Below are 26,950 nucleotides of genomic sequence, written 5' to 3'. Positions count from 1 at the left end.
ACTATAGACTATCATGAATATACATCACATTATAGACCCCAAACTGACTATGCATAACACTACAGACCGCAGACTAATTTTACATCACACTAAAAACCACTATAATTATACATCACACTATAGACTATCATACTGATGATACCTCACACTATAGATTATCATCTTGATTATACATCACACTATAAAACCCCATACTTGTTATACATTTAACTATTCTGATTATATATCACACTACAGACCTCATACTGATAATGCATCACACAAAAGACCATCATACTGAGTATACATCACACTATAGACTATCAACATGATTATAAATTTACACCATATATAACACCATTCTGATTATACATCACTCTATAGACCCCCCACACTGAAACACACACACACACACGCGCGCGCGCGTGCCGCTGAGCTCGACTCCGCGCAGCAGGAGTAAAGTTAGAGTCTCGAGACTCTCGGTAAACGGGAGCGCGCGCGCAGGTTTAACGGTACCGTGCTGTAATGTGTATTCCGGTCCCGGGTCCGGCTGTGTGTCCGCGCGGTAAACTCTCCGTAATCCGGGTCCCGGTCCCCTCATTCACTCAGCCTCTCTACCCGAGAACAATAGAGCTCCGGAGCCCCGCCCCCAGCCTGACCACGCCCCCCCCACCCCGCATCCAACCGGGGTACCCCCCCTCTCCCCTCATCCGGGCTCTTTAATTAACTCAGCTTTAATTAGACTCAGTAATTAATTAATTAATCTATATGTGCAGGATATAGAGATATATATTCCCTGGTGAAAAAAATATATACTTAATTTTTACATAAAACATATTAAGAAATGTCTAAGTATGCTCTAAATATACTAACAGATTTATTTACTTACTTATATATATATATATTATATATAATAAAAAGACATTAATATTATGTTGTATATGCTATAGTATATGTAATATGTAATTACACTATGTTACTATGTTATAAATGTTTGAAAGTCAACTTTGATCATACTTTTTAAAAAATACAAAATAGTGTATTTTAAATAAATAGACTTCTAAGAAGTAAACATTTAGTTAAATGTAATTCAGTATACTTCTAAAATACTTATTTCAAAATATACTTTTGTACATTTTTAGCAAAGTGTGTTAAAAACGGCTGTTACAGTAGTATCATATAACTTTTTTTTAGAAAGTAAATTAAATTATTATTACTAATAAAAAAATTAAAGTAAAATTGTAGTACAGTATATTAAAATATATTTTATACCCAACGAAGTACACTAGAAGTGTGCTACTTACAAAAGACCGGAACAAGAAGTATATTTGTACTCTAATGTAAATATAGATCACATATATTTAACATCAATTCTTAGTACATTTCTAATATACCAGGTGTAAAATAAATAGTGATACAGTTGTAATACTTATTATTAAATGTATTATAATTTTACTGTAAACATATTTAAAATATGGGATTAAATAAATTAAGTAGTTTAAATGTTTAAATGTTACTTAAGTATATTTAAAATAGTTCCATTTTAGTACAGTTAAGTACACTTAGCACAATTTAAGAAAGACTTTTGTACTATTTTTATACTGTAATTAAAGTATAATAAGTACCAAAAAAGTTGTTCCATTTTATCACTCTTTAAATATACTGATTAATAATAAAGTGGCTACAAGAACACTTTAGTGCACTATAGCATAATAATGATAAGTGTACTTTAATCTACTTTTATTCACTAAGGAACCCAATGTATTTACGTATACATGCCATTAATCATGATATATAAAACTGTATCAACTTTTAGTGACTGTAAACAATTTGAATTATTTGTTGGTAGATACTCGCTCTTCTTGTTTAGCTTTAAATGTTAGCGTTAGCTAGCTAACTAACTAGCAACCTAACTAGCTAGTTAGTGACAAAATCTATTATACTATTACACTGTGTTAAACATTCTGCACAGACACTAATAACAGAGGCATTACAGAGATATTCATCCTGTTTAGCTTAGCTTTTTATTAGTTCTGTTCCGCTTATATTTAATTATTATTATTATTTTTATTATTTAAATGCTTTTGTTGTTCTTGTTCTTATTTTATAATTTTTGTTTAAATCTTTTGTATTTTATATTTTATTTTAATATACATGTCTTATTTCCTACTATTTTATGAAATTGTTACTCTTTAATTGTTTTATTTATTTTATATTAATTTTACATTTTCCTGATCTATTTAATTTTATTGTAAAGCACTTTAAGCTGCATTTTTATGTATGAAAGGTGCTATACAGATTATTATTATTATTATTATTATTAATAATAATAATAATAATAATAATAATAATAAGTCCTACAGCTCTGGAATGAGTTTATGGGTTTAGTACACAAGCAGGTGCTGCTGTTTTTAAAGAGTGTCGGGATGTTTAGTTTCATTTAATTTAATTTAATTTAATTTAATAAAAATACTGCAGATCATGATCCCAAATTCTTGCTTTTTACTCCAGGTCAGTAGGGGGCGGTAATGCACCTGTAGTTGGTCTGAAATAATATCCATAAATCCAATAGAAGAAGATTCTGTATGGTTACAGAGAAACAGGATCTGATCTGCTGCAGGTAAAGAACTCTACTACACTTCTACTCACTGTTTACTCTCACTTTACTCATCACTCTCTCTCTGATTTTGTCCATCCCAATATGTACTCACTTAGATTTGAGTTTAGAACTTTTAAAAAACAGATCCACCTTATTCTCCTGAGGTAGATTCTGTATTAAACTTCCAGACACGTTCTCTTCTTGTCTGACTGTGAGGAAATCTGATGTACAATATTTTTTTGGAATTGTTGTATGGGCTCATTTTATAAAGGTTTCAATCTCACTGATTTTTCTGTTTACAGAGGATACAGTAATGCTTGAGTAATGTTATCTGTTTGACATAGTGCTGGGCAGTATGACCAAAAATGCATAATGCAGTATTTTGCAAGGTTCTGACGAATTTACAGTATATAACAGTATTTTATTATTATTATTATTATTATTTATTCAGGGTTTCATACATGTTTTAACCAATAACTTTCTATTATTTTTTAATGACTTTTTCATGCTTTCAGAGCAAATTTTCATGACCACACGATTTTTAAAACATCAGTGCAGACATGGACAATAAAACCAAAAATCTACTAAAACTCTAATTAAAATTGATGTAATAGAGGTCTAAAATGAATCGGATAAGAATGCACAATAATAAAATGTGTGTCAGATCCTGAGAGCTCCATTGTTTAGAGTTAAATTAAAGTTTAAGTTAAATCTGTGATGTATTTGTAGCTCAAAATAGATTTTCTCCTTCGATAAACTGAAACGCAAAGATTTCTAGACCAAATTTCCATGACTTTTTCAAAACTTCCTGGGTATTTTTATTTTTCCAAAACTTATCCAGGCCTGGAAATTGCTATTTTCAAATTCCATGTCTTTTCCAGGGTTTCCTTACTGTGTATATATATATACACTATAAAACACTAAGGCTTTAAATTAAGACTGAACATACATAAAATACTCAAAATATAAGTATATAAAAGTGATGTTTCTCAAATGTTCTATTGCATAAGTAAAGTATATTATTATTGAAGTCATAAGAGGCTTTAAAGTATTGAAGTAGCTGTTCATCAGTTTATTTCAATTCCCTTCTTTCTCCAGTGACTGTGATCTGATTGTTGATGATCTAATGCTGGAGTTATAGCATGAGACATTTAAAAAAAACTTTTAACTTGAGTTTAAAACCTAAAATAATGTAATCTGCAATACTGGAACATGTCTACATAAGTACATACAGCTCTGGAATAAAATGAAGAGAGCTCTTCAGTTTCTGAATCAGTTTCTCTGATTTTGCTATTTATAGGTTTATATTTGAGTAAAATGAACATTGTTGTTTTATTCTATAAACTACAGACAACATTTCTCCCAAATTACAAATAAATATATTCTCATTTAGAGCATTTATTAGCAAGTTCATATTCATAAAGTTTTAAGAGTTCAGAAATCAATATTTCTTGGAATAACCCTGGTTTTTAATCACAGTTTTAATGCATCTTGGCATCATGTTCTTCTCCTCCACCAGTCTTACACACTGCTTTTGGATAACTTTATGCTGCTTTACTCCTGGTGCAAAAATTCAAGCAGTTCAGTTTGTGTTTTATGGCTTGTGATCAAGAGGTTTTTAATTGGATAAATGATCATACATGTATGCAACTCTGATTTTGCTCAATTGCTCCGTATAAACCCATTCAATCTGGACTCACTTCAGGTGGGTATTCTCCTCTATAGAGATTATTTGGCATGTGCCTCCAGTTCTGGCGGGTTTTCTAATGACTAATTTTGTTTCTGGAGAGCAGTCAGGTGATTTCCCTCGGTAAAACAAATTGTGTAATTTGTGATCCTATGTGTGTCGCCGATTGGTCACGTAGTGTGAACGTCACAACAACTTAATTACTTGTGGTAGTTCCAACACGACCAGTCGTGTACTGGTGAACTTTGGTGCCAGAAGTACTGAATTCAGTACTCGCAGACATTTTGCAGAAAAATCCAGAGAAATCCAAAGTAGTCCAATAATTCCATCAGTGAGGTGGAAAGTGGGACTAAAATAAATAAATATACCTAAAGAAATACACTATCCCCAATAATCAATCAACTACAGCCTCTGACAGGTACTAGGGGTCGGCGATGAGGCCATAAAATAATATCACTATATTTCATGGTATTATCGCAATAACGATACTCTTGGCGATATGACAAAAAAAAGAAAAATACACTACTGCAACAAAACAAAACTTACATTTTATTATTGGGTTCCCTCTGGAAAATTAAAATTCCAGCAGCATCATTACAGTAAAACAATGCATATACACAAGGACAATTGGAAAGTATAAGTAATACTAATAATGCACATAATCTGTCTCTTTTTCTTTAGCTTAAAACAGCAAAAAAGTAGTACCCTGATGTGATAATTAGGGGTGAGTGTTATGGCACGATATTTTAGGGTATAATATTGTTCACGATATTCAAAGATGTTGGCGATATTATGGCGTACGATATGATATTGCACACCCCTAACAGGTACTACTGAAAACACTGCATGATTCTGTTTATGTATGTGATTATGAGTGCATGCAGTGAAGTAAAAATGATGAAATATTCATATTAATTTTGTATTTTTCCTTTTCCAGAGACGATTGACCTCTTGCCACAAGTCTTCTGCTGCACCTAGCCTTTGTTTCTGCTTGTCCCTTCAAACCTTCTGCCTCAAGAATCACCATGGCGACAGAACTCGTAGTGTCGTCGTCCGAAGAGATAAAATGTGAAGATATAGTTTCCAGAAACTCCGTTACCAAGAAAGAACCTTGCTTACCTGATTACTGTTCTCCACAAGAAGAAACCACAACCAGTACACACAGCATAACGAAACAGAGGGACGTCCAAAAAAATAAGAGCGTTCACACTGGAGAGAAACCGTATCACTGCTCAAAGTGTGGACAGAGTTTTACGAAGATTGAGGGCCTCAATAGTCACCAGCGTGTTCACACCGCTGAGAAACCGTATCAGTGCTCAGACTGTGGGAAGAGTTATTGCCGACCAAGTACTCTTCAAATACACCAGCGCATTCACACTGGAGAGAAACCGTTTCACTGCTCAGACTGTGGAAAAAGCTTTAGAGAGAGTAGTATCCTCAGAAATCACCGGCGCGTTCACACTGGGAAGAAACTGTATCCCTGCTCAGAGTGCGGGAAGAGTTTCAGTCAAAAGAGTAATCTTCAAACACATCGGCGCATTCACACTGGAGAAAAACCGTATTACTGCTCAGAGTGCAAAATGAGTTTCAGTCAACAGAGTGCCCTTCAAAAACACCAACTTATTCACACTGGAGAAAAACCGTATCAGTGCTCAGAATGTGGAATAGCCTTTAGAGAGAGTGGTACCCTCAAACAACACCAGCGCGTTCACACTGGAGAGAAACCGTATCAGTGTTCAGACTGCGGGAAGAAATTCAGTTTACTGAACAGTCTTCGAATACATCGGCGCATTCACACTGGAGAGAAACCGTATCAGTGCTCAGACTGTGGGATGACCTTTAGAGATGATCGTGCCCTCACAAAACACCAGCGCGTTCACACTGGAGAGAAACCGTATCAGTGCCCAGAGTGCGGGAAGAGTTTTAGAGAGAATGGTACTCTTAAAAGACACCAGAGAATTCACACTGGAGAGAAACCGTATCGGTGCTCAGAATGTGGAATAAGCTTTAGTGCAAGTAATACCTTTAAAAATCACCAGCGCGTTCACACTGGAGAGAAACCGTATCACTGTTCAGTGTGTGGGAAGAGTTTTAAAAACAGTAGTCACCTCAAAACTCATCAGCGCGTTCACACTGGAGAAAAAACCTATTACTGCTCAGACTGTGGGAGGAACTTCAGAAATGAAAAGGCTCATAAATGCAATAAACTTGAATGATGATGTGATAAATGCTAGTTTTTGTATTGCAGTATCATTTTATCTGAATATATGTAGTAAGTTTGTGAACATATTGATGTATGCATTTTTTCCTACATGGTGCAGTGTCTTAACGTAAGTTTATACTTTTGCATTAAGTCAATGCATTGTCCAGGATTCTTACACCATTTTCAAAGTCAAATTAAGACCCAAAAATGTTGTAATAATGTAGGTAGAACCCTGGTGTAAAATAATTTACTTTATTGTAAAGTAAAAGTTACATTTCCCATTTGTCATTTTTTTCACTTTCCCGTAATGTTAGCTAGCTCTCAACGAGAGATTCCAGAAGCCAAAAGTCTTTAAAATAAAAATTAAAAATCCACAGAAAATTCACAAAAACCCACAAATAAAAGCAAAGACTGACAAAATCCAAACCAAAATAGTTTTCAAATAACTGCAAGAGATAATAAAGTAACCAAGTATATTTAGAAACATGTATTTGCTATATATTTTTTCTCTTTTAAATTTTGATTCTTAAAATTTTATTTATGGACTATTTTTTTTTTGTAAAAGGTTTGGCACAAAATTCACTCCATATCTCTCCTGAAATCACACTTCACTCTCCAGATCAGTAGGGGGCGGTAATGCACCTTTAGTTATTCTACCATAAACCTGAAATAAAAAATAAGTAGAAGAAGAAGATCTCAGTCCGCAGTGTTTTATAGAGAAACAGGATCTGATCTGCTGCAGGTAAAGAACTCTACTACACTTTTACTCACTGTTTACTCTCACTTTACTCCTCACTCTCTCTCTGATGGAGGAGAAATGCTGTATATTTGAATTTTTCTGTGGTTTTGAACAGATAAACACTGCTAACCTGTACAGTAATACTAATAATATAACGTATTTGGTAATAAACAAGATTTATGTGCAAGAAAATAAAGTGTTTTATCATAAAATCAATTAACGATCATGATAAATGCTAATAGCTTGGTTAAAACCAAGAATATTGGTAAAACAAAACAAAAAACGATCAACGATCATGAAAAATGTTAGAATCTTGGTAAAAAAACAAGAATATTGTTAAGACAAAAAGAAAAGATCAACGATCATGAAAAATTATTATATCTGGTTAAAAATAAAGAATATTGGTAAAACAAACAAAAAAAGATTATGAAAAAATAATGAAATCTTGGTAAAAAAAAAAAAAACCAAGAATGTTGGAAAACAAAAAAAAAGATAAAGAAATATTGGGAAAACCAAGATTTCTGTGCAAGAAAATAAAGTGTTTTATCTTAAAATCGATTAACGATCATGACAAATGCTAATATATTGATCAAAACCAAGAATATTGGTTAAACAAAACAAAAAAAGATCAACAATCATGAAAAATCCTGAAATCTTGGTAAAAAACAAGACTATTGGTATAAACAACAAAAAAAAGATAAAAGCTAAAATCTTGGTAAAAACCAAGACTATTGGTAAAACAAACAAACAAAAAATGTTAGAATCTTGGTAAAAAAAAACAAACAAAAAAAAGAAAAGATCAACGATCATGAAAAATGATTAAATCTTGTTCAGAATCAAGAACATTGGTAAATCAAACGAAAAATGATGATATATGATTAAATCTTGTTAAAACTCAAGAATATTGGTTAAACGAACAAAAAAATAATGAAAAAATAATAAAATCTTGTTAAAAAAAAAAACAAGAAAAAGAAATATTGGTAAAACCAAGATTTCTGTGCAAGAAAATAAAGTGTTACCATAAAATCGATCAACAATCATGAAAAATGCCAAAATCTTGGTACAAACCAACAATATTGGTAAAAACTGGTAAAGAACAAGATTTATGTTACCATAAAAACTGATCAACGATTATGAAAAATAATAAAATCTAACATAAGGCAGAGCAGATAATAACAGCACAGGGAAAACATTTCAGAGCATAAAAACATGAAGGAAACAGTCGAATCACACACTGTGGATCTTAACTAAAGATTCAAGTTAAAAACGTATAAATATGTTGGAAAAATGAACATTCAATTCACAGGAAACAGATAACCAGCCCAGTTTTTGCTTGTCAACTTTGAAATTTACTGACTTTAAAATACATTTTATTATTAAGCATAGTGTTTTGTACATCGACCTAATCGCAAAAGTAAGATATGTAATTAAAAACATTAATAAAAACTACTTAGAACACTGAAAAAATAGCATTTGTTACCCGTCCCCACTCTCTAACTATAAACTTTACCATCAAAATTAGCATATGTTTAGCCGTTTAGCTATTTTTCATGTTTTTGCTAATTCTATTCTAAAAACTAATTCCTGTTACTTTTAGTCCTGTTACTCAAAACATTAATAAAAAGTAACAGGAGTGACTTTTCTGTCATAATTATCAGTTATTTGATATTTATTTTCATGCAGTCAATCATTTTTTTTATATAGACTTTTTTCTCTTTTTCTCCAGAATAGAATGACTTTTTTCATCTCAATTCTTCTGCTGCTTTAAGAGCATTGATTCCCTGTGTCCTTAAAAATCTACTTCTTTAAGAAAAACTGAGAAGAAGATGGATCTCAGCATGCAGTCGTCTGAAGAGATCAAATCTTAGGACATGGAAAGTTTTTATGGTGACTTTTCTTCAGAAGAACAAACGGAAAAAGTGATGTCTCACTCCTGTCTAGACTGCGGGAAGAGTTTTACTGCGCAGAGTGATCTTAAAAAACACCAGCGCATTCACACTGGAGAGAAACCGCATCAGTGCTCAGAGTGTGGAAAGAGTTTTGTCCAGCTGAGTGCTCTTAAAACACATCAGCGCATTCACACTGGAGAGAAACCGTATCAGTGTTCAGAATGCGGAATGAGTTTTAGACAGAATGATACGCTTTTAAAACACCAGCGCATTCACACTGGAGAGAAACCGTTTCAGTGCCCAGATTGTGGAAAGTGTTTTAATCTACGGAGTAACTTAAAAAAACACCAGCACATTCACACTGGAGAGAAACCGTATTATTGCTGCGAGTGCGGAATGAGTTTTAGAGAAAGTGGTACCCTCAAAAAACACCATCGCCTTCACACTGGAGAAAAACCCTATCAGTGTTCAGACTGTGGGAAGAGTTTTATCCAGCTGGGCGGTCTTAAAACACATCAGCGCATTCACACCGGAGAGAAACCGTATCACTGCTCAGAGTGTGGACAGAGTTTTGGAAAGAGTGGTACTCTCAAAAACCACTTGCGTATTCATACTGGAGAGAAACCGTTTCAGTGCTCCGAGTGTGGACAGAGCTTTAGAAAGAGTGGGACCCTCAGAGCTCACCAGCTAATTCATACTGGAGAGAAACCGTATCCCTGCACGGAGTGTGGACAGAGTTTTAGGAACAGTGGGACTCTCAGAAAACACCAGCGCGTTCACACTCGAGAGAAACCGTATCACTGCTCCGAGTGCGGGAGGAACTTCCAACATTCAAAGCTGAAAAAGCATAAATGCATTAAAAACGGAGTTAAAAACTTTCTAATCCAGAAATGTAATTAACGCAACGTGTGTTAAGATGATTTCACACTGAACGCAGCAGATTTGCGACTGCGTAATAAAAAAAAAATGGATTTTTAAAAAAAAATAATGCATACAGAGACTGGATTAACATGCGCATTGCAGGTCACAGAACAGGAGCGTAAACACACGCAGAATACACGCTGCAGTCTGTAGGAGAACCAATCAACGTAATGCGGAACTAATGTTTAGCATTGACTGAAAACAGCAGAGCAATTTAGATAATTCCTTCGTGCTGTCTCGCTCTCACGCTGTCTGTCTCTCAAGCTGTCTTTCTCTCTCTCGCTTTTTCTCGCTCTCTCACTCGCACTGTCTATCTCTCGCTCTCTAGGTCTCTGTCTCACTCTCTTTCTTTTTCTCTCACTCGAGCCATCTGTCTCTTGCTCGCTCTCTTTTTTGCTTGCTCTCTCTCTCACTCGTCTCTCGCTCACTTACTCTCTCTCTCGCTTGCTCTCACTCGCGTCTTCTGTCTCTCTCTCCCCCTCTTTCTCGCTCACTTTCTCTCTTACTCGCGGCGTCTCTTTCTTGCTCTCTCGCTCACTCTCTCACTCGTGCCGCCTGTCTCTTACTCGCTCTCTCACTCACGCAGTCTGTCTCTTTCTTGCTCTCTCTCTCTCGCTCACTCTCTCACTCGCGCCGTCTGTCTCTTTCTTGCTCTCTCTCTCTCGCTCGCTCTCTTACTCACGCCGTCTGTCTCTTAGTCGCTCTCTTACTCGTGCCGTCTGTCTCTGTCTTGCTCTCTCTCTCGCGCCGTCTGTCTCTTTCTTGCTCTCTCTCTCTTGCTCGCTCTCTCACTCACACCGTCTGTCTCTTAGTCGCTCTCTTACTCGCGTCGTCTGTCTCTTTCTTGATCTCTCTCTCTCGCTCTCTCACTCGCGCCGTCTGTCTCTTTCTTGCTCTCTCTCTCTTGCTCGCTCTCTCACTCACACCGTCTGTCTCTTAGTCGCTCTCTTACTCGCGTCGTCTGTCTCTTTCTTGATCTCTCTCTCTCGCTCTCTCACTCGCGCCGTCTGTCTCTTTCTTGCTCACTCGCTCGCTCTCTTACTCACGCCGTCTGTCTCTTAGTCGCTCTCTTACTCGCGTCGTCTGTCTCTTTCTTGATCTCTCTCTCTCGCTCTCTCACTCACGCCGTCTGTCTCTTAGTCGCTCTCTTACTCGCGTCGTCTGTCTCTTTCTTGCTCTCTCTCTCTCGCTCATTCTCTCACTCGCGCCGTCTGTCTCTTACTCGCTCTCGCACGCTCTCTCACTCACGCCGTCTGTCTCTTACTCGCTCTCGCTCGCTCTCTCACTCACGCCGTCTGTCTCTTTCTTGCTCTCTCTCTCTCGCTCACTCTCTCACTCACGCCGTCTGTCTCTTTCTTGCTCTCTCTCTCTCGCTCGCTCTCTTACTCACGCCGTCTGTCTCTTAGTCGCTCTCTTACTCGCGCCGTCTGTCTCTGTCTTGCTCTCTCTCTCTTGCTCACTCTCTCACTCGCGCCGTCTGTCTCTTTCTTGCTCTCTCTCTCTTGCTCGCTCTCTCACTCACACCGTCTGTCTCTTAGTCGCTCTCTTACTCGCGTCGTCTGTCTCTTTCTTGATCTCTCTCTCTCGCTCTCTCACTCGCGCCGTCTGTCTCTTTCTTGCTCTCTCACTCGCTCGCTCTCTTACTCACGCCGTCTGTCTCTTAGTCGCTCTCTTACTCGCGTCGTCTGTCTCTTTCTTGCTCTCTCTCTCTCGCTCATTCTCTCACTCGCGCCGTCTGTCTCTTACTCGCTCTCACTCGCTCTCTCACTCACGCCGTCTGTCTCTTACTCGCTCTCTCACTCGAGCCGTCTGTCTCTTACTCGCTTTCCCTCTCACTCGTGCAGGCTGTCTCTCTCACTCACTCTCTCTGTCATTCGCGCCGCCTGCCTCTCTCGCTCACTTTTTCTCGCTCTCTCACTTGCGTCGTCTTTCTTTCACGCTCTTACTCGCTCTCTCTCTCACCCGTTTGTCTCTCGCTTGCTCTCTTTCTGTCTCATGCTGTCTCTCTCTCTTACCTGCGCCGTCTGTTTTTTATATCTGACTCTGATGTAATAAATCAGAATGTGATGTTTACATGTTTACAGTTCAGACGGTGATGAACTCATATCAGGAGCGTCTGTGAGTTGCAGTATCAGGAGGACTGAAACAGTGGACTTTTTTATTAAAATTCTACTTTACATTTTCTTTAGCACTTTTTAGCCCAAGCGTTATATGAGTGGAACAGTGACTGACAAGTGCAAATTTTTGGTGTCTGTTAAAAAACAACAAGACCCGTAAAGAAAACCATGTTCTTGCTTGTAAATAATATTAATATCTTATATTACTGTAATCATGTACATACTGCAATCTTGAAGTAAATTTAAAAATGAAACACTAGTGTAATATTTATGTATTTAGCTAGTATTTTACTACTTTTTTATGTGCTATTTTACTTGGCGAGGAGGAAAGAAAGAATTTAATTGTACAAAGAGACTTGTTTTCTGTGCAGATTACAATAAACTCTGAACTTTAAACTTGACTGATTGTTGAGTTTTTTGTTAAATTTTAAGCTTGTGTGTCTGAGTTATAATATAATTTATTATATAACAGTAGTTATACTGTTATAAATAGTCACTTTTCTGTATGTTTTAGTCCTGATACCACTAAATGGGCCGAGCAGGACTAGGATTAAGAAACACTGAACTACACTGTTATCCGAGAAATCAGAGAACTGCAGAAATCTGTTAATAATCTGATTATTAAGTGAATTTAGAAGCATGCATTGTTTTTTTAAATAATGCACCAAGTGATCTGTTGGGTTGGTAAACCAGTCGCATGAGCCTCTCTATCCTTACACAAATTTAACTTATTTAAAGGCAGCTAAGAATAAAACTACACACTGAAATCAGTGAGAAAACAGTAAATGATTGGACATTCTTTGAAAGAATGTAAAGAGAGTTGCCTCCATCTTTAAACTGATTTTTTTTTATGAGTAAATCACTCAATAAAAGTAATATGGTGAAGAATAATTATGAATAATATAAAAATAAATACATGAAATCTATGAAAATAAATATCCTAATTATTTGTTCTTTATGTGTTTCTTTATTAACATTGTTTATTTTTTTGCTTATTTGTTTGTTTCTTTATTTGTTCATTTATTTATGTATTTTCTTGTCCTTATATGATAATGAAGGGGCGTGTTTTATAATAATCTTCTACGTAACCAAAGTTACCGCCAAAGGGGCGAGACATGTACAATCAATCTGACATTAATTAACCAATAGGAACGCTAAGACACTGTGACATCATTTGCTGGACAGCCCCTTCATTATCATATAAGGAAAAGGGAAAACAGAAATAAATAAATCGTGAAATAAATGAATGCAGAAATAAATATTTATGTAAATAAATAAACAAAAGAATCAAAAGGGAAATTAAACCCAAAAATAACAATTTATTAAGATATTTATTTTTATGTATATGTATTTATTTTTTATATTAATTATAATAGTGTTTTACTGTTTTAATCACCATATTACTTTTTTGAGTGATTTACTAACATTTTTATTGATCCTGAAGGGGGCAGCAGCGCATCAATCTGGATCCCAGCCGCCATTAAACTCTACAGTAGAAGAAGATGTGAGTCCGCAGTGTTTTATAGAGAAACAGGATCTGATCTGCTGCAGGTAAAGAACTCTACTACACCGTTACTCACTGTTTACTCTCACTTTACTCCTCACTCTCTCTCTCTGATGGAGGAGAAATAAACACCTTTATTAAACATGAGTTTTGGTTGGGTGGGAGTTGTAATGTTTTCCTGTGGGTTAGGAAGGATAAACACTCCTCTAATCCTCTATAATAATAATAATAATTACAGTAAAACCATTATAAAATATCATACTGTTGAACGTAATTGAATGTGAAGATTTTTATGCAACACAGTCTGTCAATAATAAATAAATAATTAATGTCTTTTAAAACATGCAATTACCAAGCAATACCTATATTAGGGATACATTTGAGTGCAGAAACAAGTGATAGATAGATCAGCAGTATAGATAGATAGATAGATAGATAGATAGATAGATAGATAGATAGATAGATAGATAGATAGTAATAATCGAATAAAATATTGAGGTTTATGCACCGTTTTTTTATCCACTTGTTCCTAAATGTTTGTTTCTGATTTTATTTACACTGTAGCACTTTGAGATTGTTTTAAAATGTAAAGTGCATTGCAAATAAAATGTATTATTATTATTTTTATTATTATTACTTATTTATTGATTTTTATTGCGTTAATTCCAACATACGCTGCCAGTGTTTGACATTTACTTTACCACTTCATGTCGAATATCTGCTGATTAAATCAAATATAATTAAATTGGATATTTTCTGCAGTCAAGTCGTATCTAATGTGAGTTTTTCCGTTTTTCTCTTCAGTTTTCTCATTTTGTTTGGGAAGATTATATATCTGATTATTATCTTCAAAACATGTTCTAATAAAATATTATGAATATTATATCTGCTAAAACTGAGACTATAGCTACGTTCACATTACAAGGCTGAAATGACTCAAATCAGATTTTTTTCTCAATGTGGCTCAGATCTGATTTTTTTTTTTTTCACTGCTGTGTGAACCTGCCGAATCCGATTTTTTTCTCCAATCAGATTTGAGTCACTTTCATGTGTGGTCCTAAATCGGATATGTGTGTAAAAAGGACAAAAAAAGAACTTCTGTTGGTTCTACCTAAGAATATGGTGCAACATTTTTTGCAAATGCATTATTAATAATGCCAGTGCATTATTAGGTAAAATAGTTTACTTGCTGTTTTAATTAAGCAAAGTTTAAAATGTATAATTGTAGGTACATTCTTATCATTATAATGAGCAAAGATTACTGGCTTAAGTTTTGGTAACTTTACTCATATTTATTTATATCCAATGTTTCTACCAAATTTTAAACAGAATAAACACACACTATATTGGACTGTACTTGCTGTTTATATTTGGGCAAAGTTCAAAAATGACCAATTTAAGTAGAATCTTCTCATTTTAATGAGCAAAGTTTCATAAAGAATAGTAAATTAAAAATGCACTTTAAATAGAATTAACCTAATTTGAACATACTTTTAATTGTCTTAAGTATACTTCCTGTTCACAAGGGTAGTCATGCTGGTTTTTATATGTGAACGTAATTTTGGTTTTGGCTCATATTGGTTAATTTTATATTTATATATTTTGTTTTTCAGAATAAAATGACCTTCTTTGAGTGTCTATTTTAAGATCCCCTTCCTCACGAAACACTAAGAAGATGGATTCTACAATTCTGTCATCTGAAGACATAAAATGTGAGAATGCAGAAAGTTTTTATGGTTACCTTTCGCCACAAGATCAAACCCAAATCGATAAAGAAGAAGAAGGGACGTCTCACCGCTGTCCGGACTGTGGAAAGATTTTTACGAAACAACGTGATCTCCGAAAACACCAGCGCATTCACACCGGAGAAAAACCGTTTCAGTGCTCCGAGTGCGGGAAGTGTTTTACTCAGCAAGGAGATCTCAAAATTCACCAGCGCATTCACACTGGAGAGAAACCGTATCAGTGCTCAGAATGTGGGAAGAGTTTTAATCAGAACGGTAGTCTCACCGCACACCAGCGCATTCACACTGGAGAGAAACCGTTTCATTGCTCGGATTGTGGGAAAAATTTTAATCGACAGAGTAGTTTAAAAACACACCAACGCATTCACACTGGAGAGAAACCGTATCACTGCTCAGAGTGTGGACAGAGTTTTAGAAGCCTTGGAATTCTTACAAGACACCATCTGATTCACACTGGAGAGAAACCGTTTCAGTGCGCGGATTGTGGAATGACTTTTAGAGAAAGTGGTACTCTCAAAAAACATGAACGAATTCATACTGGAGAGAGACCATATCAGTGCTCAGAGTGTGGAAAGGGTTTTATTCAGCAGAGCGCTCTTAAAAAACACCAGTGCTCTCACGCGGAAGAGAAACCGTTTCAATGCCCAGAGTGTGGACAGAGTTTTAGACAGATTTCTAAACTCCAAAAACACCAGCAAATTCATAAAGTAGAGAAAGTGTATCAGTGTTCAGAGTGTGGAAGTAGTTTTAATCAGGAGAGTAGTCTCAAACGACACCAGATCATTCACACTGCAGAAAAACCATATTGCTGCTCAGTGTGGGATGAGTTTTAGACGGATTAGTAAACTAAAAAAACATCAGCGCATTCACACTGGAGAGAAACCGTATCAGTGCACAGAATGTGGAATGACTTTTAGAGAAAGCGGTACGTTCAAAAAACACCAGCGCATTCACACTGGAGAGAGACCCTATCAGTGCTCAGAGTGCGGAAAGAGTTTTAATCAACTGGGAACTTTAAAAACACACCAGCGCATTCACACCGGAGAGAAACCGTATCAGTGCACCGAATGTGGAAAGAGTTTTAACCAGCAGGGTAGTCTCATAGCACACCAGCGCATTCACACCGGAGAAAAACCCTACCACTGCTCCGACTGCGGGAAGAATTTTAATCGAGAGAGCAGTCTCAAAACTCACCAGCGCATTCACACTGGAGAGAAACCGTATCATTGCTCAGAATGTGGTGTGAACTTTAGAAGCCTTGGTATTCTCAAAAAACACCAGCTCATTCACACCGGAGAAAAACCCTATCAGTGTTCAGACTGTGGAATGAGTTTTAGAGAAAGCGGAACCCTTAAAAAACACCAGCGTATTCACACTGGAGAGAAACCGTATCAGTGCACAGAGTGTGAAAAGAGTTTTATTCAGCAGAGCGCTCTAAAAACGCATCAGCGCGTTCACACCGGAGAGAAACCGTATCACTGCTCGGAGTGTGGACAGAGTTTTAGAAAGAGCGAGACTCTTAAAAACCACCAGCGTGTTCACACTAAAGGAGATGCACAAGTATCACAATTAGATAATTAGTTTTATATAAACCAGAAATGTGAACAGGACGATGTGTAATTCAGTATATAAAACAGTATCTATAAAGTATGTAAATGTGGACACAATAATGTACATTTTTTAAATAATAATGCATTGATAATACTGTTTAAAAATACTAATATTTTTGCAATGTGGACTGTTGAGTACGTGGAAAACTTTTGTGAAAATCTCTTACCTGTAGAGTCTCGTCTTTTATGATGCAACAAATTTAGAAATGAAACTTCCCATCAAAATCCCATTATTTATATTACCTTGTCAAGTGCTGATATGTGTTTAAGCTCACTAATAAAAATATATTTGTCCCTTTTGGTATCAAATTAAAGTCAAATTTTAACTGTCAAAATACAGAACGATGCCACCAATCTGAACCCAACAACCCATTAAATCCACTTTAAGCTAAAAGCAACAGTTTCCAGTTATTTGTTGATTTAAAGAAGTTATTTTTTATTTTCAGAAAACTGGTGAAATGTTCACTACTGTCAGTTCTAATAAATCAGATTTGGAAATCACAGATAAAAACCCAATTTTTAATTGAACTTTGAACTTATTAAACACTTAGTATTAAAATATTTTTTTAAAATATTTTATTTAATGAGAAAAATCTAAATTTTTGATCAGATTTTTTGACTCTCTGATCTTTTTTAGATCATGAGTCACTCTCATATGTGCTCCTAGATATGTAGCTTTCTTTTTATTTTTTCATGCAGTTTCTTCTTTAATGCGTGTGTCAATTTTATGTTTAACTTATTTTGTTATTTTTGTTTACTGAAAATTTCCTGTTCATGATGTGCTTTTTAATTAATATTATAAATGTGTGTTTTTTTGTTGTTGTCCCAAGTGGAGTTTGTTTCAAAAGAGTACAAGTGAGTGAATTATGTTAATTCATATAAAATTGCACAGCAAAAAGTCAAGTGTTGAATTAACTCTTTCCACAAAGTTGATTTCAAAGCCTACCACAAGGTTTATATACTGCTAACTAACATTAGCAGCGAGCTAACTAACATACTAACGTTAGTGGTGAGTTAGCTACATTACTGGGGAGAGAACTAAGGTTAGCACAAAGCTAGCTAACATAAGCGGCAAGCTAGCTAACATACTAACATTAACAGGAAGCTACTTAATATTAGCAGCAAGCTAGCTACCATACTAAAGTTAACAGGGAGCTAGCTAATATTAGCAACGAGCTAGCTACTATACTAATGTTAGTGGTGTGTTAGCTAACTATGTGTCTAGGGACAGAACTAAGTTCAGTGGAGAGCTAGCTAACATACTAACTAACTAACATTGGTGGCGAGTTAGCTATATTAACGAGGAGAGAAATAAGGTTAGCAAAGAGCTAGCTAACATGCTAAAGTTGGTGGCAAATTAGCTATGTTACCGAGGAGAGAATTAAGTTTAGTGGAGAGCTAGGTAGCATTAACAGCAAGCTAGCTAACATACTTAAGTTAACAGCGTGCTAGCTAACATTAGCAACAAGCTAGCTAACATACTAATGTTAACAGTGAGCTAGCTAACATTAGCAACAAGCTAGCTACCATACTAATATTAACAGTGAGCTAGCTAACATTAACAGCAAGCTAGCTAACATACTTAAGTTAACAGCGTGCTAGCTAACATTAGCAACAAGCTAGCTAACATACTAATGTTAACAGCGAGCTAGCTAACATTAGCAACAAGCTAGCTACCATACTAATGTTAACAGCGAGCTAGCTAGCATTAGCAACAAGCTAGCTACCATACTAATGTTAACAGCGAGCTAGCTAACATTAGCAACAAGCTAGCTACCATACTAAAGGTAACAGTGAGCTAGCTAACATTAGCAACAAGCTAGCTACCATACTAAAGTTAACAGTGAGCTAGCTAACATTAGCACCAAGCTAGCTAACATACTAATGTTAACAGCGAGCTAGCTAACATTAGCAACAAGCTAGCTACCATACTAATGTTAACAGCGAGCTAGCTAGCATTAGCAACAAGCTAGCTACCATACTAATGTTAACAGCGAGCTAGCTAACATTCTATGTTAGTGGTGAGTTAGCTATGTTACTGGGGAGAGAACTAAAGTTAGCAGAGAGCTAGCTAACATTAGCAACAAGCTAGCTACCATACTAAAGTTAACAGCGAGCTAGCTAACATTAGCACCAAGCTAACCACCATAATAATGTTAGTGGTCAGTTAGCTATGTTACTGGGAAGAGAACTAAGGTTAGCAGAGAGCTAGCTAACATACTAATATTAGCAGCAAGATAACTAACATGCTAACATAATAATGTTACCGGCCAGATAGCTACGTTACCGGGCAGAGAACTAAGGTTAGTGATTTTTTTGGAAAAGAAAAACAAAATAATAAATGGTAAACGTTAAGTTTTCATTTCCAATACAATAAGTTATTTTCTACTACGTATTGGGCTCTTAAATTATATTTACCTAGGTCTTTAAAAAGGTCTTAAAATGCATTCAATCTGATTTTGAATGGTGCAAGAACCCTGTAATACTGGATAAAACATTCCTGCTTAATCCGAAGAGCCCTGACATTTAAAACGAGGTTAAAACAAGGCATTAATAACCTTAAAACGTGAAAAAGAAGCTTATTAAAAACACTATTTACTGTTTAGGTCATAGAGTTGATAAAAGAAACACATTGCAAGAAGAGTTTAGATTATATATATATGTATATATATCACAGTGTAATTACACCTCAGTCCAGTAGATGGCGGTAATGCACTAAGATTGCAAACTGCCAAAAAACAACCACAGAAGAAGAAGATCTGAGTCCGCAGTGTTTTATAGAGAAACAGGATCTGATCTGCTGCAGGTAAAGAACTCTACTACACTTTTACTCACTGTTTACTCTCACTTTACTAAACATATATATAATATATTTATATATTATGTGTATTCTACACTTCTTATCCAGTGCACAGACATGCTGATATACAGATTTCCCCACCTAGGATTTTTAATATTTTGGGTATTGTAACGTTACATTTTTTTGCAATGATTTAAAGTAAAAGCTGCTCCCCAAAAATAATAATAATGTATTATAATCACTATTAAAATGATAAGAATTAGTGTTTAAATGTCCAGTTCTACACTGTAGGAATGCAAATCAAAGCCCAGCCTAAAGTGACTTAGAAGAACATTTGCGGAATTACAGTTAATCACAAAAAACTAAATAACGTTACATATGTTCTGTACTACAGATAACTGCTTTAGCTAACTTTAATTAGAAATGCGCTCCTGAGGGGGTGCTTTTCATAGCCGGGGTGCAGATTTTGTCACACTTTCAAAATATAAGTTTGTATGGCCATGGAAAAATGTACATTTTCAGTTAAAAAGAAGTCACGTCACTGTAATTTTATGTTGTCTTAAGTTATTTAACTTTTTTATTTTTTATTTATTTTTGTTTTCTTGTTTATATAGTGTTGTTTAAATGTATGCGTGAATCAGATATGTGTTGTAGCTTTGTATGTTACATGTTTGAATGCATTGTTTGGTTAAAAACGCAACAATAAAAAGAAAATTAAAAAAATATATATAATTTTAAAACAATTTCTGCTTTTTCATTTTTTGAGGGGGACAAATCCACCTATTTCTATATTGGACGGGACACGTCCCCCCATTCGCCCTGGTTCCTACGCCAATGGAGGCCAGTGCTTTATTTCTTGGCAAATGTTGGGATAACAGTATATTTTAACAGTATATAATTTATTCCCAACCATGTAAATTAATTTTTATTCCTTGGCTTTTAACCCAACTTAAGACTTTGTTCTTGTTTTATTTATTAATTACTTATTTTTTTTATTTTTTTATTTTTTTTATTTATTTTATTTCTGTTTTTATTTTATTTTGTTTTTACTTTTACTTTAATTAGTTCTTAGATTTATCTGAAACTTTTTATTGATACCTATATTTTAATTTGTCATTGTTTCTAGTATTTTGTTTCTTATCTTATAATGTGCTATGTACAGCACTTTGTAGCAGCTGTAGTTGTTTTTAAAGTGCTCTATAAATAAAGTTGAGTTGAGTAAACTATTAGGTACGAGGCTAATTAGCCAAACGCTATAGAAATGCTAATCATACATGCTTTAGTCTTGTTGTAAAAGTTAGGATTTTTAAAAGTTCTTATTGTAAATATCTTACTAAAACTAACGTAAATATATTAGGAAATACAGAAATAACCAGACTACAGAATAACTATTACATATAATTTGTTAACAATAGGCAGTGGTTATTAAAGCGCAGTGTGTCCCCTCTGAAAAATCAGTTTTAAATGGTCTAAGCTTGTATTTTTGTTGGTCATGGTGGTTGAAAAGCAGGTTGTCAGGTTTCTCATGTTGGTGAATTTTATGTTAAATTTTACTTTTGTTTTTTTGTTTTCTTACCCAGAATGGAATGACCTCCGATTGCAACTCTTCCGCTGCTGCTGATGTCTTCATTTCTTATTGTATCTTAAACTTAAGTGGTCTTTAGAAACACCACCAAAAGGTGCATCTAAAATGTTTTCTTCTAAAGAGATAAAAATTGAGAATGGAGTTTCTGAAAGTTCTACTATTTTTAATGGTTACTATTCTTCACAACAACAAAGGGAAACAAATCCGTGTGAAGAAACGTCTCACTGCTGCCCAGACTGCGGAAGGACTTTTAAAAAACAGAGTAATCTTCGAAAACACCAGAAAATTCACACTGGAGAGAAACCGTATCACTGCTCGGAATGCGGGAAGACGTTTAGAACTCAGAGCGACCTCCGGAGACACCAGCTAATTCATACTGGAGAAAAACCGTATGAATGCTCAGAGTGTGGAAAGAGTTTTAGAAATATTAAAACCTTTCAAAGACACGAGCGAATTCACACTGGAGAGAAACCGTATCAGTGCACAGAGTGCGGAATGAGTTTTATAGAAAGTGATTATCTCAGAATTCACCAGCGCGTTCACACTGGAGAGAAACCGTATCAGTGCTCGGATTGTGGAAAGAGTTTTAATCAACAGTCTGATCTCCGAAAACACGAGCGAATTCACACTGGAGCCAAACCGTATCAGTGCCCAGAGTGTGGAAAGAGTTTCAATCAACAGGGTAATCTACGTTCACACCAGCGAATTCACACTGGAGAGAAACCATATCAGTGCTCAGAGTGTGGACAGAGTTTTAATCAACAGAGTTCTCTTCAAAAACACCTTCGCATTCACACTGGAGAGAAACCGTATTACTGCTCCGAATGTGGGAAGAGTTTTAGAGAGGGTAGTAAGCTCAGAAAACACCATCGCATTCACACTGGAGAGAAACCGTATCAGTGCTCAGAGTGTGGAAAGGGTTTTAGAGAGGGAAGTAAGCTCAGAATTCACCAGCGCGTTCACACTGGAGAGAAACCGTATCACTACCCAGAGAGTGGAATAAACTTTGATTGTCAAAGTATTTTCAAAGAACATCAGCGCATTCACACTGAAGAAATAACACATGAAAGTGTGGAAGAAAAGACTGACATTTGAAATTGAAAGAAACACAAATGCACTGTTTAAACAAAGCAAAGTACAGCTCTGGATAAAATAAAATCCCACTTAAAAATGATGTTTCTTTGATTTTAACAAATTCAAAAACCTCTGGAATATAATCAAGAGGAAGATGGATGATCACAAACCATCAAACCACCAAACTGAACTGCTTGAATTTTTACACCAGGAGTAAAGCAGCATAAAGTTATCCAAAAGCAGTGTGTAAGACTGGTGGAGGAGAACATGATGACAAGATGCATGAAATTAAAACTGTGATTAAAATCAGGGTTATTCCACCAAATATTGATTATTTCTGAAAGCTCTGCATCTTTTTTGTTATTTCAGTCATTTCTCATTTTCTGTAAATAAATGCTCTAAATGAGAATATTTTTATTTGGAATTTGGGAGAAATGTTGTCTGTAGTTTATAGAATAAAACAACAATGTTCATTTTACTCAAACATAAACCTATAAATAGTAAAATCAGAGAAACTGATTCAGAAACTGAAGTGATCTCTTCATTTTTCCAGAGCTGTATATAGCGAACTTTCTGAAATATAAAGTAAATGTGTATGATCATTTTGTATTGATTTATGAGTGTTTTTATGTGATGCACAGTAAATTGCCCCCCAAATTTTGTTTTTGCAGAAGTATTTTTGCCACCGTGTGTGTGTGTATAGTAAGTAATTAAAAAATAGGATAACTGTTCATTAATGTGAGCTTGTAATCTTTACATTATTTGTTATACTTTACAAATTTATAAGAAACTGATTTGTGCCTGTATATTTTCTATAATATCAACAGAAAATTCCTACAATCCTTAACCAGATTTTTCCGGTAAAGTATAGTACCGGTAGATGTCTTTCTTATTCTATGTATTCTCTCTCTTTAAAAAGGGAAATTTCTGTTGAAATTCAGCTAAAGAATATCCTGCAAAACAACTGTTTATTTATATTTTAAAGTACTAATCATATTTGTATTCTCACTTACTCCTATTTTCACTTTTGAATATTATGTTCTCAACCTATATCTGAATACATTTACTTTTTTTTTTTTATTATAATTCTAATTTAACCAAGGTATTTTTCACGAGCAAAGTATTCAATTATTATGCATTACATATAAGTTTGAATATATATTAACTCTGGCTAAAAATGACAATCTTAACATGCCCACCCATTATGTTCTCATTAATAAACATGAAACAGGGATGTGTCGGTATTAAAAACTAAGGAAGACACCTGAACATCTATTTTTAAACATTATTATCTGAAACTTTTTAAATAGCTGCAAATACCTAGGTTTTGTTTTTGCATCTATTTTTTTTCTTCTTCTGTTTTTAATTTTAATATTATTTATTTTACTGCAATTCACTATCCTGAAATTGCGCTTCACACTCCAGATCAGTAGGGGGCGGTAATGCACCTAAAGTTGGTCTGCGATCCGCCATTAAAACCTGATGGAAGTAGAAGAAGATCTGAGTCCGCAGTGTTTTATAGAGAAACAGGATCTGATCTGCTGCAGGTAAAGAACTCTACTACACTTTTACTCACTGTTTACTCTCACTTTACTCCTCACTCTCTCTCTCTGATGGAGGAGAAATAAACACCCAGATGGAAAAAAGAACATGAAATAAACGTTGAATTATTTTTGCATGATCTTAAACTGTCAGGCATAATACTATAATACAGCTACTATACTATACTATAATGCATTAATAAAGCTTTAGCTGCTTCACCAGCGGCTGATTCAGATTTCCGTTTCGTGAAAAGCTGCATTTAAAGCATAGTTACTGTGCAAAACTCTAAATAAATAAAAAGAAGTCGCTATGCTATCCGTGGTGATTGCTAAGTGGTGTTGCTGAATGGTTGCTAGGTGATTGCCAAGATGTTGCCAAGGTATCCGTGGTGATTACTATAGTGCTGCTACGTGGTTGCTAAGACACTCAATGTTTAATTTGGCCTTGAATTGTGATTGCAGTGCTGATTTGTGGCTGGTTGCTATGGTGTTGCTAAGTGGTTGCTATGTGTTTTTTAAGACACTCAAAGTTTAATATAGACTTGAATAGAATGTAGATAGATCTGTAGTGCAGATCTGTGGCTGGTTGCTATGGTGTTGCTAAGGTTTTGCTAGGTTGTTGCCAAAGTTTAATTTGGCCTTGAATCGAATGTAGATATAACTAGATTAGACTAGATCTTGTAGGAGCTGCTAGTGTGGTTGCAGTGCTGATTTGTGGCTGGTTGCCATGGTGTTGCTAAGCGTTTGCTAAGAAGTGGTTAAGATATCGCTGTGGTGTCCATGGTGGTTGCTAATTGTTGTTGCTGAATAGTTGCTAGGTAATGCTAAGGTGTTGTTAGGTGGTTGCCAAGATGGTGATTGCTATGGTGCTGCTAAGTGGTTGCTAAGACACTCAAAGGTTAATTTGGCCTTAAATTCAATGTAGATAAAACTAGATTAGACTAGATCCTGTAGGAGCTGCTAGTGTGGTTGCAGTGCTGATATGTGGCAGGTGGCAATGGTGTTGCTAGGTGGTTGCTATGGTGTCCACCGTGGTTGGTAAGACACTTAAAGTTTAATTTAGATTTGAATAAAATATAGATAAAATTAGGTCATTAAAGACATTACATAAACATTATAAAAGTTCAATTTCACCCTTTATTAAATTATATTACATTATTACATGCTACGTTCACAGGGTTATTATAAGAAATGCACAGTAATATTTGTTATTCAGGATTTTTAACATTCTTATAAAAAAAAATGTTTATTTCCTTTATTCATTAGAGGGATTGATTGTATTTAAGTTTTTTGATTACAACTAAAGTAAATTAATGCATCGGAAAGCCCCTGCAAAGTACCGTGGGCTCTATGGCCACGGGAGGCATCTTGCGGCGCAATATAGGCTAGGCTACCGGTTGCGACGCCTCCACAGCAGTGCAACCTATATATGTACCAATTAGTTTTTCTTTTTAAAATTAGTTGGTGTGGCTTACATTCAGATGCACTCAATGGCCTGGAAATTTCGGTACATTTCTTTTTAATAAAAACTCTAGTATCAGTATATTTTTAATAGATATTTATAAATACATAACTTGATATTTTTTTTACTTTTCCCATTGCACTATTTTGCAGTGTGTATGTTGCTAACTTTTACATATTTTGTTTTGGTTTTTTGTTTTTCCTTTGTCAGAATGTAATGATCTCTCATCGCGTCAAGTCTTCTGCTCTCTGAGTGTCCACATCTTCCACAAAGATCTCAAGAAACGCCACAAAGAAGAGTCCTAAAATGTTGTCATCAGAAGAGATAAAATGTGAGAATAATGTAGTTTCCATTGTGTACTCTCCACAAGAACAACCAGAAATCAGTGCAGGAAAAGGGAGGTCTCACCACTGCACGGACTGCGGGAAGAGTTTTACGAAACAGAGTGATCTTCAAATACACCAGCTCATTCACACTGGAGAGAAACCGTATCAGTGCACTGAGTGTGGAATGAGTTTTAGCAATCAGAGTAATCTCAGAAGACACAGGCGTGTTCACACTGGAGAGAAACCGTGTCGCTGTTCTGAATGTGGAATGAGTTTCAGTAATCGGAGTAATCTCAGAAGACACCAGCGCATTCACACTGGAGAGAAACTGTATCAGTGCTCAGAATGTGGGAATTGTTTCAGTCAACAGAGTGATCTTCAAAGACATCAGCGCGTTCACACTGGAGAAAAACCGTATCAGTGTTCAGAGTGTGAAATGAGTTTCAGAAATAGTGATGCCTTAAAAAAACACGAACGCATTCACACTGGAGAGAAACCGTATCAGTGTTCAGATTGTGGACAGAGTTTTAGAGACAGTTGCAATCTCAAAAAACACCTTCTCAGTCATACAGGAGGGAAACCGTATTACTGTTCAGAGTGTGGAAAAGGTTTTAGAGACAGTTGCAGTCTCAAAAAACACTTTCTCAGGCATACAGAGGAAAAACCTTATCACTGTTCAGAGTGTGGAAAGAGTTTTACCAGCCAGAGTTTTTTCCAAGAACATCAGCGCGTTCACACTGGATAGAAACCATATTAGTGCCCAAAGTGCGGAAACAGTTTTTATCAACAGAGTGATCTTCAAACACACCAGCGCATTCACACTGGAGAGAAACCGTATCAGTGTTCAGAGTGTGAAAAGAGTTTTAGAGACAGTTGCAATCTCAAAAAACACCTTCTCAGGCATACAGGAAGAAAAAACGTATCATTGTTTAGATTGTGAAAAAGGTTTTTACGAAACAGAGTGACCTCCAAAAATGCCAGTGCATTCACACTGCAGAGTAACCGTATCACTGAACAGACTGTGGGAAAAGTTTTACTCAACAGGTTAATCTAAAAAAACACCAGTGCATTCACACTGGAGAAAAAACGTATTATTGCTCAGACTGTTGCAACTGTTTTAATCAAGAGAGTGCTCTTTAATTACACCCGCAAATTCATACTGGAGGAAA

The 26,950-nt window shown here is 35.5% G+C and overlaps 4 protein-coding genes and 1 pseudogene across 9 annotated transcripts in view; 4 read left to right on the top strand and 1 right to left on the bottom strand.

Moving 5' to 3' along the window:
* LOC103046246 (semaphorin-6D-like) overlaps window positions 1-596 on the bottom strand; it is an 86,243-nt gene extending 85,647 nt beyond the window's left edge. Inside the window, exon 1 of the mRNA XM_049473114.1 lies at window positions 496-596. The gene's annotated coding sequence lies outside the window, so the exon portion shown is untranslated. The remainder of the gene's footprint in view (window positions 1-495) is intronic.
* A 1,946-nt stretch (window positions 597-2,542) lies between these two features.
* LOC103039259 (gastrula zinc finger protein XlCGF26.1-like) lies at window positions 2,543-10,752 on the top strand. Its single transcript, XM_049473208.1, has 3 exons — window positions 2,543-2,599; window positions 5,203-6,428; window positions 9,149-10,752. The coding sequence occupies exons 2-3, from the start codon at window positions 5,291-5,293 to the stop codon at window positions 9,994-9,996; spliced, it is 1,986 nt and encodes a 661-aa protein (XP_049329165.1). The 5' UTR covers window positions 2,543-2,599; window positions 5,203-5,290; the 3' UTR covers window positions 9,997-10,752.
* LOC125790084 (zinc finger protein 501-like) overlaps window positions 7,168-26,950 on the top strand; it is a 41,734-nt gene continuing 21,951 nt past the window's right edge. Inside the window, exon 1 of one of the 3 annotated variants that reach the window (XM_049473203.1) lies at window positions 7,168-7,210. The gene's annotated coding sequence lies outside the window, so the exon portion shown is untranslated. Of the gene's footprint in view, window positions 7,211-19,739; window positions 19,800-23,949; window positions 24,000-26,950 lie in introns of those variants that run through there. The other 2 variants (XM_049473201.1, XM_049473202.1) reach the window with 2 other exon arrangements.
* Window positions 7,170-26,950, top strand: part of LOC111188166 (zinc finger protein 729) — a 102,147-nt gene continuing 82,366 nt past the window's right edge. The window contains exon 1 of one of the 4 annotated variants that reach the window (XM_049473193.1): window positions 7,170-7,210. The gene's annotated coding sequence lies outside the window, so the exon portion shown is untranslated. Of the gene's footprint in view, window positions 7,211-13,631; window positions 13,686-19,758; window positions 19,800-23,958; window positions 24,000-26,950 lie in introns of those variants that run through there. The other 3 variants (XM_049473189.1, XM_049473191.1, XM_049473190.1) reach the window with 3 other exon arrangements.
* LOC125780524 (zinc finger protein 850-like) lies at window positions 13,609-22,787 on the top strand (annotated as a pseudogene).

This window comes from Astyanax mexicanus, unplaced genomic scaffold (genome assembly GCF_023375975.1).
Source record: "Astyanax mexicanus isolate ESR-SI-001 unplaced genomic scaffold, AstMex3_surface scaffold_34, whole genome shotgun sequence".
NCBI lineage: Eukaryota > Metazoa > Chordata > Actinopteri > Characiformes > Acestrorhamphidae > Astyanax > Astyanax mexicanus.
Note: the sequence above shows the minus strand (reverse complement) of the source record. Positions and strands in the feature narration are given on the sequence as shown.